General features: G+C 42.1%; 1 protein-coding gene across 1 annotated transcript; it reads right to left on the reverse strand.

Moving 5' to 3' along the window:
• Positions 1-683: 683 nt before the first annotated feature.
• Positions 684-25769, reverse strand: ass1 (argininosuccinate synthase 1). Its single transcript, XM_079179575.1, has 15 exons — positions 25640-25769; positions 23225-23358; positions 22098-22166; positions 21557-21745; positions 19783-19839; positions 19568-19642; positions 18407-18477; positions 18284-18314; positions 12618-12708; positions 8955-9039; positions 8110-8174; positions 5319-5450; positions 3579-3735; positions 1143-1208; positions 684-1027 (listed from the first exon to the last, which is right to left on the reverse strand). The coding sequence occupies exons 2-15, from the start codon at positions 23324-23326 to the stop codon at positions 979-981; spliced, it is 1239 nt and encodes a 412-aa protein (XP_079035701.1). The 5' UTR covers positions 23327-23358; positions 25640-25769; the 3' UTR covers positions 684-978.
• Between the last annotated feature and the right edge of the window lie 77 nt (positions 25770-25846).

Consider the following 25846-nt stretch of genomic DNA (forward strand, 5'->3'; position numbering starts at 1 on the left):
CCATGCTCATCCATTTATTTTTTATATATATATATATATATATATATATATATATATATATATATATATATATATATATATATATATATATATATATATATATATATATATATATATATATATATATATATATATATATATATATATATATATATATATATATATATATATATATATATATATATATATATATATATATATATATATATATATAAAAAACATAATAATTAATGACAATACTCTTTAAAATGCTTCTCCCTCTTTCCTCTGTTCCGTCAGCCTGTAGACCCCATGCGGAGCAGGGAAATATACATATGTGGCCAATTTGTGCCATGTGAGCTCAGAAATGGCCTCGTCACTTCTGCTCCAGCGGCTATCAGCGAGCCACATTGTTCACTTTCTCCTGTGCCGAACCCATGCACTGCTACCGCTTCATCTCCATAATGTAAAATAAGATACAGCGTCCTCGCTGCCCTGAAATCATCACGGGGCACTGACGATACAGCCCTAGGAGTTAAACAGGCAGACACCAATGAATAGGCTGTCTGCCAAAGACATGAACTATTAATCACCAACACATTCAAACTGACGGGGGCTGATATGCATCTCCACAGTGTTTGCATGAAACCTGATCACAAACGGTTTTCTGAAATGAATTAAGAAAAGAGCTGAGGAACAAAAAAGACAATTAACTTCATTTTATTTCTGACGCAAATAATTTTTAGTTGAAATACAGTACTTGTGCACTGACCAAATGACACCAAGAATGAGATAATACTATGAAATACATACTTTCATAATGCTCACCCACATTGTTAGATAGATTCATCTCCCTCTACTTTTCACCACCTAAGAACAGTGTACCAAGTACCCTGAATACAACCAACAGTAGACAATAGAGGTACAAAGTTCTACTACTGCTATAACACGGCGGAGAGAGGAGGCAAGAAAGAACGGCGATTCACAGGACTGCGACGGTTACTTCTTGCTGGTGGAGAGACCCTGCAAACGATGGTGTTCCCTCAACCTGTGGAGGAGGAGAAGGAGGACAAGTGATAAGATTTAGAGTGTGATCAAGTGCCAATTGAAAGACAATTCTCAACTGTTTGGTACGTTTGGAATTACTCTTAAGGGGTGCTAACCTGACAGCATTAATCCTGATGAATCCGGTGGCATCACATGGGTTGTAGTCTCCCTGCACGTCCATGCTGGAGTGAAAAGAATAAAGACAGAGGCAGGTGAGGCAACAGAGAGCGATCTTAAAATATTTAGGTTGAAGGAAGTGCAACCAGGAACTGACAGGAAAAAGTTACGGGATATTCTGCTGACAAAATGATTGAAATGTTTGGTATCATTGCAGTAAACATAAGAGACATGGGGCCTCATCAACTACTGGGATAACTGGATCATTGATAATCTACTCTTTTGAAATAATCTTCCGATCGATTTTCCTCTGAAAGCTCCTCTTTAGCATTGTTTGTCCCGAATGACATGGAATCAATATCGCAGAATGAAAACACACTCGCGTACACAGGGACACAACAGACGCGCATAAACCCATTTTAAAACAATCCCATCATATCAACTGTGAGCTAAGTGACTATAGAGGATTTTCTAATCTGTTGTTTTTGTCTTCAAGTTTATCCGCTTCTCCTAAAAAAAAAAACTAAAAAAAACACGCAAATCTATAACTTGTGCCACTGCGCGTTCTGTGCCGTTCAGGCTGTCATCTCGTCTTAGTGGGCGCGAGCGTCTCACAAAGTGCGTCTGTGTGCTGTGTAATTACAGCAGTTTCTACCTGCAGTGCTTAATACACTCCCTCACCGAGTCCTCGCCTGCCTACGACACCCCCAGCCACCAATGTACAGCTTGCACTCGTTCTTCAAAAGCACTTAGCAAAAGAGGAAATTGCCAACAAATGATAGGATAAACACCATAAAAAGAAAGAACGACAACTAAACCATCAACTCTCAATACAAGGCTCCCTACCCGGCACCTGAACACCATTATGAGCGACTGGCTTTAGAGAATATGCGCGCGTGCATGCATGTGATACTTTGTGTAGTCCTTTAAGAAACCCTGCAGTCTAATTGAGAGTGGAGCCAGTGGACAGCGAGGACGGTGACATTTCGGTCTCAGATGGGTGCGGTGACCGGCTGTATTACCACTGTGTTAATGACGCCGTTTACTGTTGCCCGTGGAGAGCCAACAGGATGTCAGCGGGGCTCTCATGCCTAATCTGGTCGGTGTGTGAGAGATGTGTGCGATTGTGGCAGGTCGTCTTGTAGTGGCAAATAAGTGCGTGTGTGCGTGTGTGTGTGAGAGAAACAGCAGCTTCCAGGTGTATCACTGTCAGGTACAGGACATGCATGTGTTGATATAACGACATTGTAGAAGTTTCGATAAGCCCAAAAAAATATAATTATAAAATTGAATGAATGACAAATGAAAAATGATATAACGGATGATTATACTTTATACCATGGCCACCTATCAAAATATACTTTCTGTATGTACTGTTCATATCACATAATATTCATTTTGAGACAGAAGAACATTAACTCTCACAAACGCTGCTTTTTTGAAGTATCTTGTAAGAAGCCGGACAAGTGGTCAGCGCATTAAACCAGGACGGCCAAGTCATAATATTCCACTGATTAATACAAGTTAAATATATTTCTGTTTTATTCGTGGCTTTCTTTTCTTGTTCTCATTAATAAAAAACTAATATTTCCAATCAAGTTGCCTACTCAAAATATTTACAGTTACAGTCATCTTTGATTTTATAATGAATGACAAAATGTGAATGAAAAGAAATGTCAGCTTATATGATGTTATACCTAAATATTAATATTGGTACTGACTCGGTATGGGTAAGGCTCCAGCTGGCATACGATTTGCCAATTTTTAAGTTTGTATCATATTTATCTCCCTCTCTCACACAGGACAAAATATACGGTGAAAAACATTGTTTTTTTTCCTGGCTTTTTTCACTTTTCAAACCAATCTAAGAAATTGAATGGCTGACTGTGTGAGACACGTCTCCCCGTCTCCCTCTTTCTGACCTACTTAACGAGCATGACACCCAGGTACTTTCCTCTTAAAAGCCCAGTGAAATCCCTTCTCTCCTCTGGCTGAAAACGCCATTAGCTCTCTGACTCTAGGGTACAACTGGAGAGACTGAAGTGGAGATGGAGAGGCATATGGAGGGGTTTTACTTTGGTCAGCGCTGAGCCTGCCCACAGGGCATCAGGGGTCAGCATCCTGAACAAACCCACTGTTACCGCGGCTAAGAGGCCACGGGGGTGCAGTGGGAGGGGTTGGGGGTCGGGTCTGCCCTCCAGGAACTGAGCTTGACACTTCTCTGATGTCTTTGTGAGGCAGGGTCGGTTTAGTACGTTGATGTGGAGGTCATAAGAGAACTTGGGCAAGCTGACCCAACAACAGGCTGGCTGGTGAACATGTGCACTGTGCCCAGAGCAGCAAAAACACAGCTGTCAAGTCCGAACAAGCACACACTTTGTGTTTTATAAGCACGCACACACACACGCACACACTTTTACTCTGTCCACGCTTACCTGACCAACTCCTCGTTGTACAGGGACTTGGGTGACTCTCGTCCAAGGAGGTAGACTTGACCCTTGAAGACAGACAGCTGTACTTTGCCCTGCACGTTCTCCTGGGACTTGGCTATGCAGTGACGCACAAACTCGCCCTCCGGACTGTACCAGAAACCTAAGTCGAGCGAGGACACAGCAACACGTTAACAAGAAGTATGGATGTAAAGGTTTGTTCAAAAAACAAGGTTATAGATTATGCTCATATTTGTCTTTATATATGTATTGTTATTTATTGTAAAATAGAAACAAACAATACATAGAATGGACAAGTGGAGAAAGAGGCTCCTCCTCTGTACATCCTCTGTTAGCAGCAGGGAGCACAGGGCTGTGTGTGTGTGTGTGTGTGTGTGTGATGCCCACACTTGCTCCTCTTTCATCAGCTAAAACTCTTTCTCTGCTTTGGTCTCATTTCTGTTGCAGGTGAAGTTCAGACAACCCCTTTCTTTTGTCCCATTTTGTTGACCTGGCCCGTCAATCCCTGAGACAGATGGGCGAGGGACGTGTCTGTATATGTTAGGAGGTCAGACACGCCCCACTCAGCAGGGGTCCTCCTCTCATCAGCGGCTGACCTCCACCTCATCGTCTGGCCATGTTCAAAGACACAATCCTTCCTCGTGTTCACTGCCTCTGGTTTGGCACGAGGTGTACGGCACGACAATAGCACACAGCTTTGTTTAGCGTCGGCTATTTTATATTCGATCTGTTAGTTCTGTTCACACGTCGCTGCGAGCGTGTCTGTATGGTGGTTATTTGGGGGGAATCTTAATAAACATATTTTTCATTATCGATTAATTCATGAATCTTTTGTTCTAAAAATAGAATTAGATTTTTTTTAAGCTATTAATTGACCACTCATACGCATGTAGCTGTTTTCACTTGTCAAATACTTACTGCGTCTGTCCTGTACTTCCCCTAATTGCTGCAAATTCTCTGATGCAAATGTGTTTGGATAAATCATGTCGTATTAATGCAAAACAGATGCAGGACAGGTGGATTGTTAACATAAACCCCACTGCCAGCAGTCTGCGGAGTTATTAATGATTTAAACCCACAATGGGTTTAATCTCTGCCCTGCTTCTGAAGGTAGCACCTGTGTGTGTGTGTGTGTGTGTGTGTGTGTGTGTGTGTGTGTGTGTGTGTGTGTGTGTGTGTGTGTGTGTGTGTGTGTGTGTGTGTGTGTGCTTCCCGTCTCTGGAGGGTATAACTGAAGTGGCCTAGTAGTCAGTCTCTAATGGCACTGATCCTATTATGTGGATGAAGGTGCAGGGGACTGGAGACTGAGCACAAGGGATGATTAAGACACCTGAGCCAAGAAAAGCGCGCACACACACACACACACACACACACACACACACACACACACACACACACACACACACACACACACACACGCACACACGCACGCACACACGTCTTGTATAAACTCCAAAGGGATGGTGAGCCTTCTAACTATCGCCCGAATGATACTGGATTTTTGAGGACGATCGTGCGATGGATTATTGGGTGATTCAAAAAACAAACATATTTTTCTACATAATCACATAAGATAAACAATCTTACAGATCCCCTAGTTTGTTGTTGTTGCGATTTTAAAATGTTCTATGCACTATACTTTAAACACAAAAGGCTGTGGAAGACAATACAAATAACAGCATTAGTGAAACCATCTAATGAAGGTGATGCGTTATCGGGAGTTACCGTTGTAGACGAGTTCGGCGAACTTGATGCTCAGTCCCTGTTTGATCCGACGAACCTCTTTGTCCATGGTGAAGGTCTCAATGTCTAAATGGGCCTTCAACAGAATTGTGCCTCCTGGGGTTTCATATATCCCTGATAAACACAAAAAAACACACAAAAAAAAAAATTAATAAGTAGCCGCACAAAACAGAACAAGCAAGTTTTTGAACAGGAATGAACAGATCAGTAAATGTATGCACCAGCCTGTATAATGTTCAACACAATATCTTTAGATTTTAGAGTCTTCCACCTTTTTTGAGACCCAAATGATTGTGGCTAAATTCATATGAACATTAACTACAAGCCGCGTTTATCTGAACTCACAGCTCTATTAGCCGTCAGCCGTCTTGACAGACAGGCCTTCGCGGTGCTCACAAAACATGGATGAGCCTGTCCTGAGTAAATGACAGGGTAGGAGGCCCCTGCCAGCCTGGAGCCCGGACCAGGGCTCTGCATACCCTGCAATTTACCCCCTCTGGATAGGGAGGGAGGGGTGAGGGGAGAAAAGATGAGGTAGATGACAGGAGAAATGAAGCTGTCAATCAAATGTCAGCTAAAACAAAAAGGAGGGCAGGGTAAATGCTACCAGACAGATTTGACAACAGAAATGGGAGCTTTATCAATGACATCCATTTTTGCGAGAGCTGGAATTGTGTGTTGTTCCCGTATTCAATACATGGCTCCTCACGTCATGTGTCAATATGATAGTCACACGTTTGTGATTTTAGCTGCCAAACAGATATTTCTCTACAACCAACACCAGGCGGCCAAATTGTATAATTTGCGTGGTGTTCAAACTCCAAAACTCTTTTCTGAGATTTAACAGATAAAACGCTATTTAATCTCTTCCAATCTGCTGAGCAGTGGAGCTCAAATCTGTACGACCCTAAATACTCCAGCACCGTTCCCGATCTGAAAATGGAGAAGCACTTACTTTGTGCCGGCGGCCAAAAAAACGGAGCTTAGCAATGCTGCTAATTGTCTAATACCTCAAAAAAGGGCTGCCACCTTAGCTCGAACGGCTTGTAGGCTTTTTGATGATCCAAGGCCACAGAGGGCTCGTGTAGGGACATTTCCGTTGGCTCGATCAGATAAATAAGTTAAAACTGCCCTCCAACACAACGTGGCTTAAGTGCTCCAAAAAGAGAGCTAGCTTATCAGAGAGGAGCAAACAATGAAACGCTATCGGGGTAAGCTCCAACAGTGGCAGTTTAGTTAAGCTTAAAGAGACAACACCCCCAGTGGTTTCTGAGGTCTTAATCTTTTATAAGGTAGCTGAAGGTATGCTAGCCATGCTGCAGGCCTGAAGGGGTTCAGGTTAGGAATTAATTCTTCCTGAGCTGATCCCATTTTACCCTTTGGGGCAAACTGTTAGTCCAGCATAAACAGGCAACAAATGTAAATGAAAGCAGATAAATGTCTTAAAATGGATTAAAGAGAATAAAGTTACAGGTTTATTTAGTGGAGGGGACATTTCTGTACAAATAATGTCAATAAATGGAAACAAACAAACAAGTAAATACATTAAAAATGTTTTTAGAAAACTCTTTTTTTCTTTGTCTTGGGAGTTTGACAGCAGCAAGGACTGGACGTGAGGACTCCCATTCATTAACAAGAGGTACAGTCATTTCCGACTGCCTTTGATGGGTGCACCTCGGCTAACACCATCACCGGTGCACGGGTCAGAGGCCTGACAGCACTGTGACAGGAGGGAGATGCAAGTCTGGCACACGGGCTGTTGAATGTTTTGTAGCACAGTGACAACATTCTTGACAAACCATTTCAATCCCCCCCCCGCGCCTCCCTGACCCCACACAAATAAATATGACCCAACACAAATAGGTATGACATGTGCCCATTCAATCCCTCCCATCATCTATTGTGCTAACGCGACTGCCAGTCCGGAGGAGAGCAACATGTACACTTGATGGCAGTTATTCAACCACTTGGACACCTCGTGCTCCACCTCTTCCTATTGCTTCAGTGAAGGAAGAAGCTTTGATCTTTTGTTCAGTCGAGGGGAGAGAAAAGTGGGCTTCCCATTTTCCAATTTCTACCTGCCATGTTGCGCCACAGCTACAAGTCTGTTGGCCAGTCAATTTGCCAATCATAGCACATATGGGGGAAAAGGAGTGTGTGTGTGTGTGTCATACAAGGCCAGGACAGCTCGATGCCTTTGTATATTAGCTGTGGTAACACATGTAGAGACCTAACAAAGGAGCTTTTCAAGTTGCCTGTTGATACCAAAGATAAAGAGACAAAAACATCCCCGTGCGGCTGCATGTGCCACATATGTGATTGACTGTGTATCCGGCGAAGCGTGTGCGCCGTTATCCTATTCACAGTGTGTGTGTGTGTTTTCTGTATGTGTGTGCAAGCATAAGAGAATGGAAATAACTTCAGTCTCTAAGATTCCAGGTGAACCAGAGGAAATCATTTCCTTTGAGGAGAGTGTGTTTGGCATGCGGCTTTTATGGAAGCGGAATAGCGAGTGTGACAAAAAGCACTCATGTAAAATAACTGCAAATTGCATGAAAGCCCTGCACACTGAAAGGAAAGCTTTTGAATGGATGTTAAATTAAAATATTGAGACGTGTTTGCAAAGTCCGAATATGTCCATCTCACTGCATTTACAGTGTATATCACTGGTTGTGAAAGTGAGGAGGCCTGTCGGACTAATTTGGCACAAAAAAAAGAAAGAAAATGTCATAACCGAGACGGATGAAAATAAATATGCTTTTTAATTGCTTACCTCGGGACTTCATGCCAATGAAACGGTTCTCTACGATGTCAATCCGGCCCACACCGTGCTTTCCACTAAGAGAAAGACAGGGACACACAGTCGCACATTATTTTCACCTTGAATTAGATTAGCCCACATGAGGAGCCTTCGGGATTAAATTCTAGGCTAACCTGCTGGTCAAAAACATGATCTGAATAAACAATACAATAAAATAAAACAACATAAATAAAGACTTAAATTAAGAAATTAATAAAAAAACACAGCAGCCAGGAAATAATTCAAACCCTTGTTAAACTACTTCTCATATTATTTCCACAGACCTGTGAGCATCAGTAGTAAAGTCATCGGTTAACCTTCGAACTAGCTGAGGCATCATCGCCTCTCCTCAAATATTATATTCTGAATAGCAAAGCTGAAACACATTTTTTGTTTCCCCACACAAAGGAAATTAAATCCATGCCATTAATTGAGAACTACAAAACTAGTTTGCAATGCATGTAGTGACGTTAATGACAATTTCCCTAAAGAAAAAATCCCAACCGGCAACAAGCTCGAAAGTGCCTCAGGAAAGATGTTTTTCCTTCAGTGCTTTCCATTTATGCGGACAGTTGGAAAGCAGAGAGGGAGACACAGTGCAGGAGACACGGGAGGGAAAACTCTGGTGGGATTTGATCCCAGGCCAGCAGCGACAAGACACGCATCATACCAGAGGTGGTGAACTTAACCAATGCTCCACCTCTGGGGACACTTGCATAATATCCTGATCTCTCACTGGACATCTAACAAATCATACATGGAAGGTAAAAGGGCTTTACAGTAAATACTTTAGAGACATTAGGGAAAATAATGCTGACCCAATCTCATTGAGGTATGAGAAGATATCCAGCGGGGAGACCTTGGATTTGCCTTCCTTCACATCGGTCACCTTCACAGGCACTCCTGAAGGGAAAAACAATGTATTTGTTACTACAATGTACTTGTGACCCATCTGGTACTGTTAATATTAAATCAATGTCCCAATCTGCAATGCATTTTTATGTTTGTGAGATTCAAAAACTGAAACTGCAATTAATGTAAAGTTCTCTTTGTTGGTTGATTAGAAAGATGTATTTTGATCTTAAAGAAAATCATTTCCTGAGCAGACTTGGAGTAAAGTTAGCCCACGATTTAACGGTTTTAATGCAAAAAAAATTGGCAACTGCAGCAAAGCAGACAGATGTTAAATAGTACCCTATACTGCACATTCAGTCAAACGTAATACAAGAACATTTGAATTACTTGCACAGCCGTCCTGCATTACTTAAGTGAAAAATTATTTTTTAGTATGTTGATCACTTAATTAGTACCTGATGTGGGGAGTATAACTGTGGTATAACAGTGTTATACCACAGTTATCTGAGCGGTTTGATTTTTCAATTAACGTAGTGAACATTCCTACTACAATTATATGCATGAAGCATTAAAAAAGCAAACAATTGGCTGGATGAGAGTTGATGAAAGACAAATTGATACGACACAGCAGGCGGATTCTCATGCTATGAGCATTAACAGCTACATTTAATTGGTAGAACTTGTTCTAAGTGTGTTTTTTTTGCTCTCATTCAAGTTTTCCACCATAAAGCTGTACGATGATTGTTTCAGACTGCTTTTGTTGTCGCCAAATAAATTATATCAATCTTTCAGAAAGCCTTTAAACACAAAGCTGTAGTGTAAAAACAGTATTTTTTAACCTTTACAGGGAGTAAAAAAACTGCACCTGCATGACTTTTTATGTTATAATTCACTACTAGGACAAATTGCTAATTATCTGCAAGAAGGGCAACAAAAATCAAGTGTTTTTCATTGAGATCAAAGATAAATAAACACACGGCCCAAAAAGAACAATGAGTAAAACTGAAACGTTTACAAAGTTAAACAGTGTTAGGAAACGGCTTTCAAAAAACAAATGGAAAAATTCATTACAGACAGACAAAACTGTCCAAAAAAACCCAACAACAACAGCAAAGAGTTGATCAAATCTGTTGACAAGGGCTCGTTATCTCAGTCACTGAAATCAATAGTCGTCAGCTAAAAGTAAAAAACATTACAAAAGGAGGCGGCGAGAAGGGCTAATAAATTCAAAGGCCCTGCTCATTTGAAAGCTGTGAAATCGTGGGCAGGCCTTTTCCTAATTCAATTACACGCGCAGCTTTGTTACCCAAACTCTCTTTAGCGCTGAGATTTTTTTGCGCCACTGAGTATTTGTGTGTTCATGCGCATGTGCAGGAGGAAAAAAAACTCAAAAAAAACACTTGCAGATTCATCATCACCCATCATCCTACCACTATGTCTCTAACACACAGCTTCTGTTTTTTTTTAAACACCCACACTCGCTCAACACACTTCCTCTCTAAAGCCACTTAAACCAAGTACACATCAATCACTGTCATGGACCTGCTTATTCATGGCCTTCAACGAGCAACACGGGCCAAAGGTGGAGGCGAGGAAACAAACATGAGACGTGTATATGTGTGTGTGTGTGTGTGTGTGTGTGTTGAGAAAGGGAATATAACCATTTGCGGGCTACACAAGAGGAGGAAATGAGAAAAGATCTGCTGATATTCACTCTCCATCCGTCCGGCGTTCGGTCCTACTTTAGCATGCTTGCAGTTGTCAGTCACATGGCTTTGAAGAGAAGAGCAGCACTTCTGCCTTTCAACCAGCGTTTACAAAGCCCTCGTAGGAATGACACGTGAAGGACTTGACACATTTTTTTTTTAGACAAGGGCTTTGTTGACGGCCCATTCTCATATCGCGGTGGCTCCCATGGAAGAAGAAAAAGTACCTCCCAGTGCAGGAGAGGGCAGTATGGATGGTGCATTATCAAAACTGCACCCCCTCCCAGATACCTAATAATTAGATTAAAAGTTCAAATAAATTAAGTGAACGTGGGAGTGTAGGGGCTGGCCTTTCGTCCCTGCGCACTCTTTTTTTTTTTCCTCGCTCTCTCCATCATGCGGGTTCTATCATTCACTGAGGGGTCTTTTTCTCTCCGTGATCCTTTTCTTCAGTTTTTCGCAGCCTAACAGTGCAGACAATGGAAGCACAGACACAGTTGTAGGAAAAATTACTGCTTTACATTTTTCCACTCTGTCTCCTTTTCCTCTCCACCTCTTTGGCATGAAAGGAGGGAGGGATGACAATTTTTTTTTTTCTTCTTCTTCTTAAAAAGGGAGAGAATCGGGGAATGGAGTGTTTGACGGGGGAAAAGGTTGCTGTCGTTAAATATTCTTTTTTAATCAGTGAGAAAACTTTGGTGAGAAAGGCAGGGATGAAAAGGTGGGAGGGGGAATGAAATGAAACATTCTTTTGCTGATCTTGTGCTCAGAGGGAGGAGTAGGCTCGGGCCTTTGTGTGGACAACTAAAACAGCTTTTGTCATAGGGTGCTCAATAAAGGCACAGAGAATATGTGTGAAAACGGAGCACTGGCCTGCAAAGAACCCGCGAAACCAGACCAGGCTTTACCACTGCACCACTGCTTTACAAAAGCACATCTCATCTCCAGATGAACTGACGCCGACCTACTTGTTTTGTAGTTAAACATTTTCTTTGGGGGAAACTGGTAACACTTTACCAGTTTCCCCCAAAAGAAAATGTTCAGGACACCATTTCAGTGCAGATACATTTTGCATACTGAATGGCTTTTTCCATTTGCACTTTCAGCAGCTTTTAATGGTCACACATATTCCCACCAAATCTTCTGCCCACCGTCTGAACATCCCTTATATTACCTCATAAAGCTGCCCATCAAGCCCATGCGATCAGAGGCGCTAGTGTCTCTCAGCCGATTGATGTAAGAGCTTTGCAGCCTCCACTAGTGACCAGGGATGAAGGGACATCTGTGCCGTTCGCCCCCAGGCTAGGATGTTTCTTGCCATATTCTCTTTACGCAAACATGTGACACTTTCCACTATTCAGCTCGGCCCTCGTGGCAATATATCTAATGAGCGTTTCACTGGCCCCTCAGGGCTCGGTGTATTAGCTGGACTTAAAACTTCCGGCCTGTGTGTGCGTGCCCCCAGGCCAAACATGGCAGCTTTGGACCAGCTAATGCTGTGAGGGGTTAGGGATAAGTCTGGGTGGTCAGGAATGGTGATAAACTGCTACCGGGTCAGCGTGAGAGCTGTAGCCCTGCAGAGATAACCATCACATGTTAAGTAACATGAAGGGACGTGGACACTCTTACTGATGCAGTATAAGGAGTTCAGAAGTATCTGAAGCGCCTTTTGCATCCGATCAACATTTCAGAAACTAAGCCTAGGAAAGTTAAATAAATCATTTCTTTATCATTGAATGTTGTTGTTTATCATGCTCACATATAAAGGAAATAACTTAGTTTGAATTCCCAATGACAAAAAATCTCCGTTCTGATCTTTCTTAATGTGTATTTGACTTTTTTGGCATTAGATTTTGGAATCCGAAAAGGTAAAAACAAAACAGCGGACTGACAAAACTGACAAATGTTGCGAGCACAAACCGTTTTGGAACTCTATCTCCAGTACATCGGGGGTGTTGGGAGAATCTGCCGGGTCCTTGGTCATCAGGTACAGGTCAGCCGGAGCATGGGTCTGAAAAACACACACAAAAAAAAAAACCACACACATAAACTCACCCTCTCTATTTCACACACCTTAATAATTTCATTTGATAACCAGGACCTTCTGAGACCTCATCAAACAGCAGTACTGCGGATGGGGAGACTATTGAGCGAGGTGATAACGGACAACTCGAGACATAGCGGGAGAAGAAAAGAGCGGATGATGCGTGAAAAAGGAAAAACCTGAAAACACCATCAGGAGTCGAGCGAAGACAAAAAAAAAAAAATCAATGTCCCATTTTTCTCCTCTATTTGGTTTCATTTTCCCTGCATGGCCCTTCACCACAGGGGAAGGCGGGGAAAAGGGGGATGCGGCGAGAGTGGGAACGGACAAAAGGAAGAAATGACTCGCATCCCCAAGAATAGTGAACTTGACAAGTCAGAGCACACCTGATAGCGTGACAGAATCTATTTGAGCAACAGTGTGTCCTCAATAACATTCTGCTCGTCTGTAAAATCTCAGATCTGCCGATTCTATCGTGTAGTTCATCCCTAAAACCGGTCTTCACTTCCTCTAATCTTCCTGTTTTCCAGCTCTGATTTTATGAGTGACATTTCCTCTCTATTTTATTTTCAAATGACGAATTTTTGCTAAATGGGCATCACACAACAAAGCCTTAAAGTCCACACCCTAAATCCACTAAAGGCGTCCCGGGTGACAGATGTTTGTCATTTTTCCAGATGGTGGGAGCCAGGAACGATTTCAGTAAGTCATGGTTTGGGACCTAAAAGAGCGTGGCAGTCTGACGTGTCTGCCCGGCGATGGCCCTCCAACAATTACACAGCATTAGGACAACACGATGGCCAATGTCTCCTGAGCTGAGGCAAATTGCAGGGAGACGATGCAAAATAACTACTGGGTGCATTTAAATGGAAAGCTTTACCAGACACTAAATCATCATACAATAACTAATCGGCATCCGCTCGTCGACAGTCAGTGAAGAGAAAACGAGCAGCGCAATCACTTTCCTTCCTTTTAACTAAACACCAAAATTGACTGGGAAGGCGCCCGTCTTCCTCTCCTTTATTTTCTGCCTCAGTGCTCTGAAAGATGCCAAATGAGAGCGAGCAGGAGAGGGGTGAAATGACTACCCTAAAAGGCCTTTTGATGCATACGCTTTGAGGGGGGGAAAGATGGATTGAATATTAAATACTGGGGAATATGAAAGTCTATGCATCTTGTGGTGTTATATGCTGGTTGTAAATGATTGGTTGTTGTTTTTAATCTGAAAATAAAACGCGTAATAGTGCCCCTGTCTGTTTAGATTGCAAACTTACGTGAAAACTTTTTACATATTACTTCTACGGTTTGTGTTAATCAAATCAAGCAGCTCCACATGAACTCTTTCTACCCAAATAAATGAAAATGTATATTTATATTTCAGCTTTGGATTTATAAAAATTTTGATTTCTGGTTTGGGAATAATATTAATTAACTTCCTGACTTTTATAATATCACTTTGTTCCCTGAGTAAGTGTCTTTAAACAACAGAAGCATCGAGTGATTAACTGTAGGGCTTAAGAGAAAAGAACAATTTCCACCTGATGAATTAAAAACGCACTTTTAAAATGTATACAAATGCATGCCTTTGGTTGAGGAACGCTTGAAAACTCATGCATACTCCAACCACGAGAGCTTAAACTTACTATTGGTCTATTGGATACAAAGGGAGAAAAAAAAAAAAAAAGGAAAAGTAAGGGGAATAGGCTTGTTTCCAGTGAGCCAGAGATCAATGCATTTCAATTCAAACCCCCTGCAGGTGGACTTGTCCCAAAGCCATGGCCCTGAAAGAGTGGAAAAGGTAGAGGCAAAGAGGGCGGGGGCAGGGGGTATTGGTGGGAAATGGGGCATGAAGCGCACCATCATGTAGCACAGAGCAGCTCCTTTGGCAGTCTTTGCTTCTGCCATATTGTTGTGCTAAACGTGGCCCATACAGCACAGAAGAAGGCCGACGCATGAACTTAAAGCAAGTAAATTTCTATCTTTCCACATATTAGTTGCCTCATTGGTTTTCAATCGAAGCCAACGGAGCCAAAAGAGGCAGAGGTGGCGGGAGGGAGAGGGGGGGGGGGGAGGAAGGGAGGGGAGCGTTGAGAGGCAGATAGAAGAGAAGAGGATGGAAAAAAAAAACATCCTTGGCGCAATGGGTTGGAAATGACGCTTAAATCACCACGTTTCAAGTCTGTCCTTCTCTTTAAAATGCAAAGATGGCAAATTGAGACAAGAATAAAACAATATACACATGATGTGCCGAAGAGATATCTCTGTTCTTAACACCGAGGATGTTTTGGTTAATGTTGGGGCCTCGGCTGAATTTAATGAGGACAACAAGCACTTCTACAAGCTATTGTGACGCCGAGATGGATACAGGGAGCTCTCGCTAAGTATTACAGGTCAGACCAATCAGACCTGGGGGGGGGGGGGGGGGGGGGGGCAGCGAAGGCACATGACGAAACGCTGACCTCTTTGCTTCAAAGCACACATTCACATGCATACATACACCTACAAGCCCACTTCCTTCCCCCGCAGGCAGTCTTCGGTCCATCCTTCTTTCCAGGCAGCCATGCGACCAGCAGAAAACAAGTTTTCATTTCCTCTAGGTGAGCAGAGGCCTGCCGTCACGCTCCTTCACTCCTGGTCAACACGAGCAGTGGCCCATCAGCCCCCTTGATCAAAGAGCGCAGCGGGCCCGAGGAGGCTCACTGACACGAGCTATAATTAAGACCGAGGTGATGTTTTAATGACTCGGGACGAGTGTCGGGCCGGGCCTCAGGCTATACAGGCCCCGACTGCTCATGTGTGGAGAGACGGAGAGAGGAAGTAGTGGGCGAACTGTGGGGTCTGGAGCCATCTATTAATTGGCATATTGCTGATCAAATCTGATGAACATATTAAGAGATGTAGCTTACCAAACAGTAATACAAATCTGACCTGTCAATGCCAACTACGGGTGGGTGATATGCTTTAAATATTCTGTGATAAGCATTTAAAATGTTACATTGCAATGACGGTATATATCCTACTCTGAAACATTCAACACATTAATAGATAAAATAATAAAGTGGGAATGTAGTGTGAATTAAATGCAGTCACAAATACACATCCTGTATATCCAATATTGCCATGAAACAGGCCTGTTAACTGTTTTGCAGCATTGCCTACAATGGTCAAAAACAAGCAAAGACATTGAAGATTTTCGGGCATATAATTCAACCCTGACAACAAAACCACAACTTTATGCAAGAGCACGATTTGCTCAACTTCAACATCAACCTCTAGCGCAATGCAGTAACTGCTAATACTATTGAATGTGACCATATGGACATGATAACAGATAGCCGAAGTTTGCCGTGGGCGCATGTCTTCACTTAGGTTAATGCTGCCAGATGGAGGTGAGTAAATACAAAAAAAAAAAAAGTCACCATTGTGCTACAGGCAAGGTGGTTCGGGGTTATCAGGAAGGATACCGTGTTAATCATAGAGTAACCTGAACTCTGCTGACTCTTATCTACAGGAGAACATATGAGCGACCATTCGGACATTTCCTAATCTGCCGGTGTTGAGCAGAGAGGGGCTTTTGTGTCGCATGTGGGGTTCGAATAGTTGAGGTCCGCTCTGAGCCTTCGGGGCTGTAACTGGAGAGAGAGGCCGATACAGAGGGGAGATACTAAGAACAAGATGACCTCTTTCAGGTGACCCGATCAAAATCTGTCATGTTGGTTTGAGCATTTTGGTTCGAAATTCATTATGTTGCTGGTTACTTTTTGTCAATTCGCATTTGCATTCATTTACTGCTTTAAATTGCATTTAAATGAGTGTTAAACCTGGGGATTATGTTTAGATATAGTGTTGTTGTGATGTTGTGATGTTTACTCTGACCCTAATTAACAAACTTTGTAAAAAAAGGACCAATTGCCGGAGGGGGAAGAGGTTGTGGCTACTGAAAACCACTCAATAATCACAGCTTGTTCAAAGTTCAAAATATCATATTGTGCCCTGGGTAATGTATTCAAATCCTTTTACCACTCTGCACCCCTGCACCATAAATATTTCATTGTATTTTTATGCCATTAATCGATTCAATATTGGAGTAAATGGTCCAAAACAAAAACCCCTGAATGAACAATACTGTCATCATACATCGCTATGCTATTGAGCCGGTCCGTCTCATTCTTTTTAAAACATTTCTCCACAGGCCGACCAATAAAGAGGCAGCGGAGGGGTGGGAAAGGGACGGAGAGAGGGAGAGATAGAGGTCTGTGAGTTACAGTGGCCCTGCCCCTGCATCTCCACTCCACCAGCGCGGGACCCCCTCGCCTCCATGTGACACCCCGTCCATTGGGGACTCATCTGTCTGGTGCGCTGCCTTTGTACTTTACTGTTACTGGTGACATTTTGGTGTCACGGTGTCACGATGAAATGGCTCCCCTCCCACGTCGCAGCCCGCGGCGCCGCAACCAGTGGAACAATGAGGTCCCGAGGAGTTGGGGCTGGAACTCAGGAGGCCCCAGCTGGGCGCAACGCCCTAACCCTTCCCCCCCACCCCCCCTCCCCGGCTCCCATGAAATCGGAAATTAGTCGAAGCGTTGCTGACGACAAGTCAGTGTCTGTGTGTCCCGGGCTCTTCCCAGGGCCCGGCGAAGACCCGGGGTGAGGAGATACACAGACACAGACACAGCGACCAAGGGATGGGAGCTTTTGGGGTCACCGGGGGCAACCTGTATGTACTGCTTTGACCCCCGACCCCAGCAGAGATCAAACTCTGCCTCACCCGTGGAAATGTGGGAGAGTGAGCGGTGTTGGTCTCTGCTGGTGCTGGCATGGGTCAGCAGACAGCAGCTTTACTGCCGTGATGTTTTTTTTACTGTCACTCCAAGTGGATGATGCATTTTAACAGTAAAAATAAAAAGGTGTATTATTTTTGTCTGTCTGCTGGTGTGGAAATGACAGCGAACATTATGTGTGTATGAGAGGACAAAGGGGATTTTTTTTTTTGCTGTACTCAGTGGAAAACTGTTCCAATTTTAAAATCTATTTCTGTGCTTCGATGACAAATGTTCCGTGTAATTTTGTCGCCGATTGTTCTATTTGTTTTAGCACTAGATTGATAATGATGAAGTAGTATCAAAGATTTATAAAAACAGGTACTGATCTGATGAAGACATCGACTGTCCAGATTTTTTATGTAGAATCCAAAGACGTTTGATCTAAAACTGTTCAGGTTTATGTTTTCACCATCACAAATGGTACAAATGTCTCCCGTTCAGTTTTTACAGGTTCTTGAATGATGGCGTCAGTGATTAGATATATAAATAAAGTCAGTATTGTCAGTGTGAAATATTAATATGAGTAACTTTCTTGGTATTCAACCAGTGCTTCTTCATATCAGCGTTGACTGTATACGCAAAGGCATTTCTGAAGTTACCATAAATGTGTGCGTGTCATTAATATACCAGCACATCACACTCCAAAGGGTGAAAGGGAAAAACTATAAATAGAACACATTTTTGTTCAGGAATTTGTGGACATTGTGAACTGGTCTTACCTTGGGATTCTCCAGGATGCCAGACTCATAACTGTAAAGAATCACAATTCAGTAAATGACTGATAAAAAATGATAACATATTGAAAGAGGCTAAAGAAGGTGCATCACACCAGGCCTACCCACCTTATATGCATGAGGTTGGCGTCCATGCTCCAGGGGGCCTGAGGAGTGACGGGCACAGGGATGCCATGTTTCTGCAGTTTGACAGAGAAAGCTTTTGTTATGTTACATATTTACCTGGAAGCTAACTGCACCTGAAGGCTAGACACTATATATCAGAGTGGAGAAAAGTTCACAATACGAGGAACCAAGCACACTATTTCCAGAGGCTAGGGTTTGTTTTTGTGTAACCAAAACAAAAAAAGACATTTTTTGATATGTTCAAAGGAAAAGTCAACAATTCAGTGTTTTAAGATTGTGTGATTTCACAAGTACTCCAGATGCCAACAAGAGAGAGGTGTTCACTGAAACATGACCACCCTCTAGTGGGGAAAACTGGTCAAACCCACCATCTAACAGGAGCATATGGACAAACCGCCCATAACTGTGTGTGTGGTCTGAATAACACAAGTCTGAGAAAGTTTACGTTAACTGTACATATAATCATAAGTGTGAAATTAAATGACGAGAGAGTAGGGATGTAATAATATATTTTTCACTAAAGATATCTAAAATCAATACACGTGGTGAAGGGATTTAAGGATTACATTTTTTGTTAAAAACTATTGAGGTTTGTCAACACATATAGATAAAACTTGATCTCAGGCTGGATACAGAATTTAAAAATAATTACTAATGGAGGAAAGGAAATAAATATTGGGAGGGTTGTACCATAAAATGAGAGCTATATACGGATACAGCATAAGTACAGGAGAGTATTCAGTAAGTAGAAACTAAATCTATACAATTAAGAGGTACGCGAGTTTTATACGATACCCAAGGCGGATATTTCTGGTTTAATGTAATCACTGCTTTTATTTTAATATGCTGCTGATAAACCATCCCAAATGCTTCAGACAAAAGAACAAATTGATACTTTTATAACCTTAAATGTTTATCTGTGACAAAAACAGTACTTTCATCTGTGACAAGTTGTTGTCGTTAAAACAATATTAGGTTATTACTTTGTGCTGCTTGGACATTTTATTAGACCCTATGGTGAATCAATAATTCCAATTCATTGATAGATTTCTTAATAATGACCGTAATCTTTCGTTGGCAGCAGTAGACACCACCAAATTTAACTATTATGTCAGATTTCGACAAACAGACTGACGGCGTTACCTTTGCATATTCCATCAGGTCTAATCTCCCCCGGAAGCGGTTGTAGAAAGCAGGGATCCTCCACGGTGCAATGATCTGAACAGCACCAACAGAGAGAGCGAGAGAGAGAGGGAGAGGGAGGGAATCAGTCCGGCTGCAGCACCATCATCATGTCAACAGATGCGGCTTCACACAGTACAGACCATAACCTCCATGCAGTAAAACAGCCAACTTACTTGAACTTCAGGGTAGAGGGCGTAGCATGTGAGCTCAAAACGGATCTGGTCATTGCCCTGCAAAACACAAACACAACAGCTTTTTACAGTAACAGTAATTTAATTATTAATTAAATTGTTTGTCTGCGAAATTGTCAGAAAATGAAGTGTTTTGCTATTTCCCAAAGCCCAAGTTGACATATTTAAAAAGTTGATTTATGCAACCAACTGTCTGAACCCCAAATTCCCCCCCAAAAATTCCCTCAAACAAATTATACAAATTGTTGCAGATTATTTTTCTGTCAATCGGCTAATTGATTAATTGCCTAACAATTCAGCACTAGCGGTTGAGCAGTGATGTTTCCAGTGTCTCGGTCTCTTTCATCATTAATCAGTTTCAAGATGAAAACAAAAACATAAAGGAAGCAAGCTGCATTCTCTTAATGATCACGAATAAAAACAAATTACATAAAAAATAAATATGATATTGTAAATGTATGATCTGGTATCTGTCTCCATCTAGTGGCAGAATGTGGACACTGCATTTACGACTGACAAGTAGAAATAATACAAAAATATTTGTAAAAAAAAAAAGTACTACTACGATTATACTACTACTATATAATTTAACTTAAACTATAAGAACCTTGACCGCACACAGACATTTGTCTGCAGCTTACACAGCATGTGTTAGATGAAGAAAAGTTATTCTGACCAAAAGAGAGGAGATACAGTGAAGTCTTTAACCAATCAACAACAGTGTGAATCAATGTGCTATTATAATCATTATAATTATCATTATATTGTCATTTTGTATTTAAAAAACTACAGCTTAGATCACTGTGATACATAAGAGCGCCCTAAGCTAAGTTGTTATCTTAACAAGCTCTTAATATTCCTCTGGACAGCACAATGTATGAAACTGACTCAACACATATTACTAGTTTCCACGTTTACATCACTCTGGAATCATTTATTTATCTTCCAGGTGTAAGTTGAAATAGAGAATGCCGTGCTGATCCACAGCCTATCAGGAGGTAAAACATGCCAGTATGTCCTGGTGACACATGAACACAGCCAACACGGCATGAGGAAATACAGATCTTTGGAACGAGGTGCCGGTCCACAAACTTTACTGAAATGACAACGTGAAAGGCTTACAGATAAAGTCTCCCGGCTCAAATTAAACCTTTTTCACTCACTGCTCACGCATACTAATCAGAAAGCTATTCAACAGCCCTCCAAAGCAAAGAAAACACATTTGCATTTTCCTTTTGACTTGTTTCATTTAGCCGACGGTTCGGTGCAGACGATAGCGATAATAACACCCGTCTCGGGTTTGCAGTAAACATCTATTTTCTTTTCATTGAATATATGACGAAAGAAAATGATAGTTTCTGAGTGAAGGAGCGCTGTGGCTCTGATGAGGGTATAGATTTCTGAGTTAAAAGTTAATGTTCAACCCTGCAAACATGTGGCCTGAATCCTGTTGTCCAGACTATGGACAGTGACCTTACTAGTTAGAAAAACACTGGCATGAGGGCCTCCTCTGGGATCAGCCACACAGCATGTTATCACAATGTTGAGGGTTTAATTCCAGTGTACGAAACTGGTCTTTAGTTCTGCATCATCCCCCCCAAACTTACTCTCTTCTGTCCCAGCTCCAGTATAAAGGAAATTAAATGTAATTATTCTTTAAATAGATTTCATTTGGGTTGGGGATTCAGTCATACGAGCAGATTATTGGACAGTCTCCTTCCTCAGAGTTAGTCTCTTGTCTCCGCGTCTGGTTTACCTTTCCTGTGGCACCGTGGGAGACGAACTGGGCACCCTCCCTGCGTGCAATCTCGACCTGCCGGCGGCCGATGCAGGGCCGAGCTACGGCGGTGCCCAGCAGGTATCGGTCCTCGTAGACGGCATTGGCCTGAACGGCGGGCCAGATGAAGTCCTCCACAAACTCTGAACGCAGGTCTTCGATGAAAACCTACACAAGTACAGACGTCAGGACACAGGGTTTAGTGTTATGTCTTCTTTTTTTTCTGTGAGAAATATTGAATGATAGCTTTCCCTTCTAAGAAAAGAAACAACTGATGATTGTTTGCCACAAAAGAGCTTTGTGTCAATGCAAGGATGTGATGTGAACGCAGAAAACAGCAGAATAAAATAGCTACTGATTTCCATTCATCACAGCATGCTTTAACATTGTACTTTAAGATCCTGAAAACTTGCTTTTGGTCATTGTCATTGCATGTTAAGGCCATAGAGAACATTTTGAAAAAGATCTGATATCGAGACAGAACCGAGCAACAAGATATTTCATTCATTCCGTCTCTTACCTTCTTTGCGCCGAGATTTTCTGCCTTTTTCCGGGCAGCTTCAAAATCTTCCTCTTGCCCAATGTTGGCCTAGAGAGACACACAAATGTAATTGCACATCAAAGTGACTCCTTTATATGCATTGTCCCAAACACTTGCATCTGAAACTAAACTATGCAGCTCCTACGGAACGAAACGCACGCCCTCCGTGTATGAACATGCCGGCTCATGACTGTGCAAGCATTAAACCTGCCAATCGACAATCTTGTAATTCAGATCACGTCTGTTGAGACGCTGCAATCACCTCACGGCGGCAACCGAGCACGAACTTTGATCTCCTGAGCTGAACAAGGAAATATATTCCTGCAATGATGTGATACTAGTAAAGAAACCAGACAAACCTGCAGGTTAACACTAAACTGTGCTTGTGATATTTTCAGTACTTTAATTTCAGTGCAGTAGATTAAGGAGTCACATTTGATGCAGATTACAAAACCTCATTATGACATTCAGCTTGTGAATTACACTTCTTGCATATCCGGTGCTTTGCATGATTTTATCTTACATATATATACACAGATATCGCAAAGATATCCAGGGAAAGCCATAAGCAGTTATCATTGTGCATTTCTGCCTGACTGTTTGCTGATGCAATCGTCTCCGACAAGTCGAAGCGAGTGCATCGTGTCATCAGAGACAATCAATTATGAATCGGCTCAGCGACTGCTATTCTTCTTCTGCTCCCCTGGAGAGCCAAAAAGAGTTGGAGGGCTGCACGTCACTTATCACAGCAGTGAACTACAGACAATCACCCCCCCCCCCCCCCCCCTACACACACACTACGACACACAAAGCCACTGAATGCAAAGTTAGACAACATGAAAATCTGCCTGCTTTGCACTTCTAAATTGCCTCCTGGCAAAAACTAAATCCAGCTACAGTTGTGCTGGCATTATGAATGTTGTCCATCCTGTGTGGTTGATAATTAGCTGTTAATAGCTCCGATTGTTTTTTTGGGGGGAGGGAACGCCCCGTATATCTGGTTGTGTCAGCTTCCTGAAAACAGTCAACTGTAAAACTTCAGAGATGCATGACATGGAAAAGCAGCTGGTTGGAAGCACAGACACAGACTGGTCTCTAAACCTTACCAAGTACGTGATTACATCGTAGCCCTCTTCCTTCAGCCAGACCAGAATACAGGATGTGTCCAGTCCACCGCTGTAGGCCAGAACCACCGTACCTTTAGACATGATGAGGGCTTTGAGTCCAACACGTGGAGAAGCTGAGAAAAAGGCAGAAGAGAAGAAATGAGTAATGAGTAGGGACTCCATTATATTAGTCACTAGGTGGGGAGGAAATGCCAAATCAGTGACATACGGTGAGGTTCGTGGCTGGTGAGGCAGTTGACTCTTTCTGAGTCAGATTTACAAATATATGAGCCCAATATAGAGTAGCTTAAATCACCATTCAACTGGCAGCTTGCACATTGACTACTGGTTGTTTTTCATATTTCATATCAGCATAGGTAAGCTACATATTTGATTCCTGTTTTTTTGAGAATTGTTAAAGCTTAGATATTTAATCTTCAATGTTTGCGGTCAAAGCACAATATAAGAAGAAGAAGAGAAGTGTAGAAGCGCAACGGAACTACAAGCATGGACCCGACCCGTCCGCTCTCGCGCGCCCCCTTCATTGAGGCAGAGGTAGTTTGCCTCCCCTCTGTGCTTCTTCACTGCGGTTTAATGTCAGATCAGCAAGACTAAATATGTTCTGTTATACATGACCTATTCTATGGAAAGAAAGGACGTATAATACAAGTGTCAACAAATAATACAGTGGTGACAAACAATGAGAAAGCAACAGGTATGAAGGTAAATCACTGTCAAAATCCGAGAGCGATAAGAAATAAGATCCATGTGCGCGCGTATTTTACTTTGATGAGCGCTTTTATACCACTCCAAAGGTCGCTCGAGAAGCTTAAACCTGTTCGCTCGCGAAACTTTATTCTGGCTCGCGAGTAGTTTTTCTTTTTGACAGTAAGTGGGCGGACGCAGTCTCCATTGTATCTCTACATCTGATTGTTTACAATCCTCGTCTTTGGATAAACTGGATATCACTCTGACGCAGGCGCCAGGGGGAGATTTTCAGATTGCACTACAGGTCAGGGGCAAATAATGTACATTTTACTGCACGGGTACTTTTACTTTCTGCACTTAAAGTACATTTCGCTGATAATAACATACTTGACTAAGGTTTTGAATGCAGGTATTTTACTCGTAGGGGATTATTGTTTCAACAGTATGGTATTAGTACGTTTACTGCAGTGAGGATCTGAATACTTTTTCATCCACTAACTACTTGTCAGTGATTTAACAGTTAATATACAAACAGTGGTCCCTAACCTTAGCTCCAGATCTTTGAGCAGGTCCAAATTGTTGCTCATATTATATACAACTACATTATATCTCTTCTGTAAACACAACAGTATGATTAAATATGATCACATCATGTTTTAATCAATTAAGATCAAAGAGTGTCTTTGAGCTGTTTGTCACAGTTTGACTATCAAACACACATTGTCTGTAATATAATGATGGAGTGAATTCAAAGCAAATGTAGTGGCAATGTAGTGGAGTAGTGTTTAGTGGCGGATTGATAACCACCTCTAACAGACCTGGCGTCTGTGTCAGTGATATCCGGTTTATCCAAAGACGAGCATTGTGACCAATTGGATGTAGAGATACAATGGAGACTGGGTCCGCCCATTTACTGTCAAAAAGAAAATCTACTCGAGAGCAAGCAGAATAAAGTTTCGCGAGCGAAGAGGTTTAAGCTTCTCGAGCGACTTTTGCTCGCGCGAGACGGACCTTTGCTCGCGGAGTGATATAAAAGCGCTCGTCAAAGTAAAATACGCGCGCGCATGGATCTCATTTGATTTGCCTTCATAAACAGGCACGCGCAATCTGAAATGAGATACAGCTCGTGGCTGCTTCACCTCACCTCACCTCACCTCACCCCACCCCAAATTTAGCGATTTTGATTATAAAAATGCTTAAAATGATTGAAATCATACATAAATTACATATATAGCACAGATCAGTAGAGAAATATTATCTATTTTATTTCATCATTTGTTTTTTACTTTTCATGATGACAGGTGAGGCTCCTCCAGCTGTCTCCCCTGAATCAACCTGATTACTAACTAGGATCTCTTATGTCGTCATTTTACTATTAGGGCGTTTTTTCACATTCAGATTATTTGCCCATATTTAATTTCATTAATGATTTCTGAGCATATAAATCTACCATTATAATGATATTTTTTTGCCAGCATTTGTAACATAATTAAGTTAGATAACCCGTCAACACCTTTTTACATCCATGATCAGTCATGCTGATGATGCATGCGACATAACATAAACTGTAACGTTGCGTATTTTACCAAAGCAACTGGATAGTTAAACACTCGCTACACAATGCGACTTGATGCCGCTCTGACCGACAGATAAAACATTTCATTACAATAAATAAACAATAAAAACAAGCGGGTGTGTTGTACTTACCAGAGAGTGAATTGTGTGAGATAAGAGAGCGTTCTGTAGAAGCCGGTATAGGCGTTGGTTCGTCTGTATCGACTGGATGAGAGCAACAGCGTGGTCTGGCCCGTGCTTGGTCTGGATGGTATTCTTCACATTGCATCATCCAAGTGAACGCTATTTGACATGCCGTTTTTCTTCTTCTTGTTGGCGGTGTATTGGCGGTTGAATGAA

This window comes from Pholis gunnellus (genome assembly GCF_910591455.1).
Source record: "Pholis gunnellus genome assembly, chromosome: 18".
NCBI classification, from domain to species: Eukaryota; Metazoa; Chordata; class Actinopteri; order Perciformes; family Pholidae; genus Pholis; species Pholis gunnellus.

Bases quoted from the DNA above. Each gene is read 5' to 3' on its own strand.
- ass1 (XM_079179575.1), bottom strand. From the start codon at position 23,326: ATGTCTAAAGGTACGGTGGTTCTGGCCTACAGCGGTGGACTGGACACA. The intron at 18,315-18,406 runs GTGGGTAGGCCT...GATTCTTTACAG, and splicing joins GCCAACCTCATGCATATAAG to TTATGAGTCTGGCATCCTGG. The intron at 12,709-18,283 runs GTAAGACCAGTT...TGTGTTTTTCAG, and splicing joins GCATCCTGGAGAATCCCAAG to ACCCATGCTCCGGCTGACCT.